This window comes from Passer montanus, unplaced genomic scaffold, assembly GCF_014805655.1.
Source record: "Passer montanus isolate IOZ18808 unplaced genomic scaffold, ASM1480565v1 scaffold10, whole genome shotgun sequence".
Classification (NCBI taxonomy): domain Eukaryota; kingdom Metazoa; phylum Chordata; class Aves; order Passeriformes; family Passeridae; genus Passer; species Passer montanus.
The window spans coordinates 624,282-627,619 of record NW_024356505.1 but is presented as its reverse complement, the minus strand read 5'-3'; the positions used below and the strand labels follow the sequence as shown (position 1 = coordinate 627,619).

The 3,338-nt window shown below is 39.3% G+C and overlaps 1 protein-coding gene across 1 annotated transcript; it reads left to right on the top strand.

Moving 5' to 3' along the window:
* The first annotated feature begins 1,144 nt into the window (after positions 1-1,144).
* On the top strand, positions 1,145-2,507 carry XCR1 (X-C motif chemokine receptor 1). The gene has a single exon (XM_039711062.1). The coding sequence runs from the start codon at positions 1,186-1,188 to the stop codon at positions 2,179-2,181; it is 996 nt and encodes a 331-aa protein (XP_039566996.1). The 5' UTR covers positions 1,145-1,185; the 3' UTR covers positions 2,182-2,507.
* Positions 2,508-3,338: the final 831 nt, after the last annotated feature.

Genomic DNA, 3,338 nt, shown 5'->3' with positions numbered 1-3,338 from the left:
CCTGAACCACCTACCCCCATGGATGGCATTGAATTCTGGCAGCCAGGAGTGCTCCCTGACATGCTCTCCTGGTGCAGACATAGCTCTCCTGTCCTCCAAAGGCAGCATGTCTTTGTCTGGCTGTAGAAGGCAGATTCTTCCTTCACTAATTAAAAAAGGAAAATGTCACCAGCACAATTTTGGCCTGAGCTGTGGAGTTTCTTTGTACTTTGAAGGAACTTGGTGGCAGGTCTCTCACTGGCTTCAGTCAAAGCAAGATCCAAACATGGTGTTGCAGATAAGCCTTCTTCTAGGATAAAGTGAATTTAGACTTTAAACCACTGGTCAGAGGCATTACTGATTTTTCTGCACCTATTTTTAAGCTAATTTTCATAAAGAAATTAGGCTAATGTGACTTGATTGTAAGCCATCTTCCCAGTCCTACTAACTTTTGATCCTGTTGGCCAGTTTCAACTCACCATCCACCTGGGATTAAATTCCTGCCTGCACACAGACAGAGAGGCAGCACTCTCAGAAAAGGACTGTGATGTGATCTCTACTCCTGTTGCATCCTTGAGAATCATCAGGCCACAGAGATGCACAGAGCACACAGCATGATGATGCTTCTGCCACAGCTTCGAGATGTTTAGGTATCAACAAACCTCAAGATAAAAATCTGTAAGAAACCTGACTTTTCCTGCTCTTAGTGCTTACAGTTGTTGCTACTGGTACTGCTCAGCTTTTTAGGTTTACGCAATACAGAACTTTGGTGACCAAGAATCATCTATAGAGTGAAGTGCTCAGGAGTTGGATACCACTCCAGAAAACTGAAAAAACACTAACATATTTGAAAGTCTTGGCACCTGAGACATTTACATCAAAAAACAATGCACATTCATATAGTAGAAACTCAGTAATTGAAAGTTGTCACCAAACATTTTGGTTCAGAAACTGAATTTCTGACTTACATATTTGAGTGCTTTGCAGTAAGTCTTTGGTAGCTACCTGTTCATGTTCTAGTCATAAGAAGAAATGAGTCCTTTGTCTCCCCAAATTACTAGTTTCACTGCTGCTTTTTCTGTCTTAAAACAGAAGCCTCCACAGTGGGACTTTAGATATTGAGTTGATTTTCACAAAAGATTTCACTTGATTTGTTGCAGTCCTTTGAAGTAGCTGCTGGAGAACAGTACAAGATTTGCCAGAAAAATGGATGAAGACTATTATTTAGATTATAATTCCTCATATGAATACCCTCATGAAACCAACGTCTGTGAAATGGGTGACTATTTCACATTTAACATCTATCTCACTGCTGTCCTCTACATTCTGGTATTTTTCCTCAGTCTGCTAGGAAACACTTTGGTGTTATGGATCCTATTGAAATATGAAAACCTTACATCTTTAACAAACATCTTCATCATGAATCTCTGTATCTCTGATTTAGTCTTCTCCTGCATGCTGCCTTTTTGGGTAGTGGACCAGTCCTTTGGATGGATTTTTGGTGAGTTCCTTTGCAAAGCATCAAATGCTATTTTCTCCATTGGCTACTACAGCGGTGTATTCTTTTTGACTCTCATGACTATCCTGAGGTACTTGTTTGTAGTGAACCCCCTTTCAACTCTGAGATCCCAGACGCAGTGCTGTGGTGTTCTGGTGTCCTTGGCTGTGTGGACTCTTAGCATCTTAATTGTGGTTCCTGAGGTGATTCACACCACAGTGCAAGAAGACTTGGAAGACCACAGGTTCTGTGATTATGCCGATGGGAATTGGAAAAAAGTGGACATTTACGTGAGAAATGTACTCTTCCTGTTTTCCTTTGGAGTCATCATATTCTGTTACTTCAAGATACTCAAAATCCTGCTTAGAGCAAGATCTCGCAGAAAGCACAGAACTGTGAGACTCATCCTCATTATTGTGGTGGCTTTTTTCCTGTGCTGGGCACCCTACAACATCCTCAGCTTCCTGACTACTTTTCCACCGCCTACCTGTCAGTATGTGAAAGACTCCAACCTTGCCTTTCACATCAGCCGTAAAATTGCTTTCTCCCACTGCTGCCTCAACCCTGTGCTCTATGTACTTGTTGGAGTCAAATTCAAGAGGCATTTGGCACAGTTATGCAGTCTGTGTTTACACTGCAGCAATGGTCAACCTTCCAGCCCCAGCACCAGCAAATTCCAGCCTGAAGGGACATCCCTCTACTGAAGCAAGACCTAACTATTAGAGATTAATCATGAATGAACTTTCAGATTTTGTATGCTATGGATAGCCTCTAATTCTTAGAGGCAATTCCCTGAGAAAGACACACAAATTTACTCTTTGCAAACATGATGTGTATGGAAGATAACAAAATGTATTTGCAGTGGGATGAAGAGATGAGAATGCCAAGAAATTACTTTACTGGCTTGAAAGTCTTAAGTTCACAATTTTTTGAACAGTGAGATGGATTTTCTCTCACTTGTACTCTCTTTTGAAAATAAAAAAAAATGGCTTTTTCCTTTAGGCATTAAAACATAGGTTTTAACATAAAAGTTGTTGCATATCTCTTTCTCACCTGACTTAAAATACTTGGATTGTATATAGCAATAGACACACACGTATTTTTGTAAATTTTAATGCCTTTCAATGTTTATCAGTCTTTATCAGTTTACTCATTGGTCTTTTTTTGTGGGGAGTGATATATGTGGATTAACTGTTCTGACAATAGCTGCAAGACCTTACAGTTTCTGAAGTTCTCAGGGCATATGTTATTTTACCTTTGATAGATAAATATATATAAAACTAGCTTTGTGTAAAAGTAGTCTTTTTGGTCTGAAATGGAAACTTTAGGAGAGCTCTAGAAGATGCTAAACAGATACTTCACTAGGATATCAGTTTTCCTTCTGTTACTGTTGTGTAAAAGTAGTCTTTTTGGTCTGAAATGGAAACTTTAGAAGAGCTCTAGAAGGAACACAGCTGCTAAACAGACACTTCACTAGGATATTAGTTTTCCTTCTGTTACTCCTCTTTGCCACAGGATTCTTCCAGACTTTGAATACAATTTCAGATGATTGCAGCAGATGATGATCAACAGCTCATCTCCTGGGCAGAGTGGGAGCCTATTTGCCTCCAATTACTCTTTCCCTCCTTTTCTCCCTTCGACATGGTATACTGGGAACACTTAAACTTATAAACAGGTTATAGTGCAAGAACAAATGGCTTTTTAAATAGCAGGATAAAAATTTCTTGCTTAATTTGTAAAATTAATGTTTGGATTTTTGTTTTGTTTGTTTGGTTTTGGTTTTTTAAACTGATACCCTTCTTCATTCTAGCTCAATAGGTATTTTTAAACCCAGGCAGTGTAACATATAGTGCCTACTCCA

Coding starts and splice junctions, on each gene's coding strand:
- XCR1 (XM_039711062.1), top strand. CDS start 1,186: ATGGATGAAGACTATTATTTAGATTATAATTCCTCATATGAATACCCT.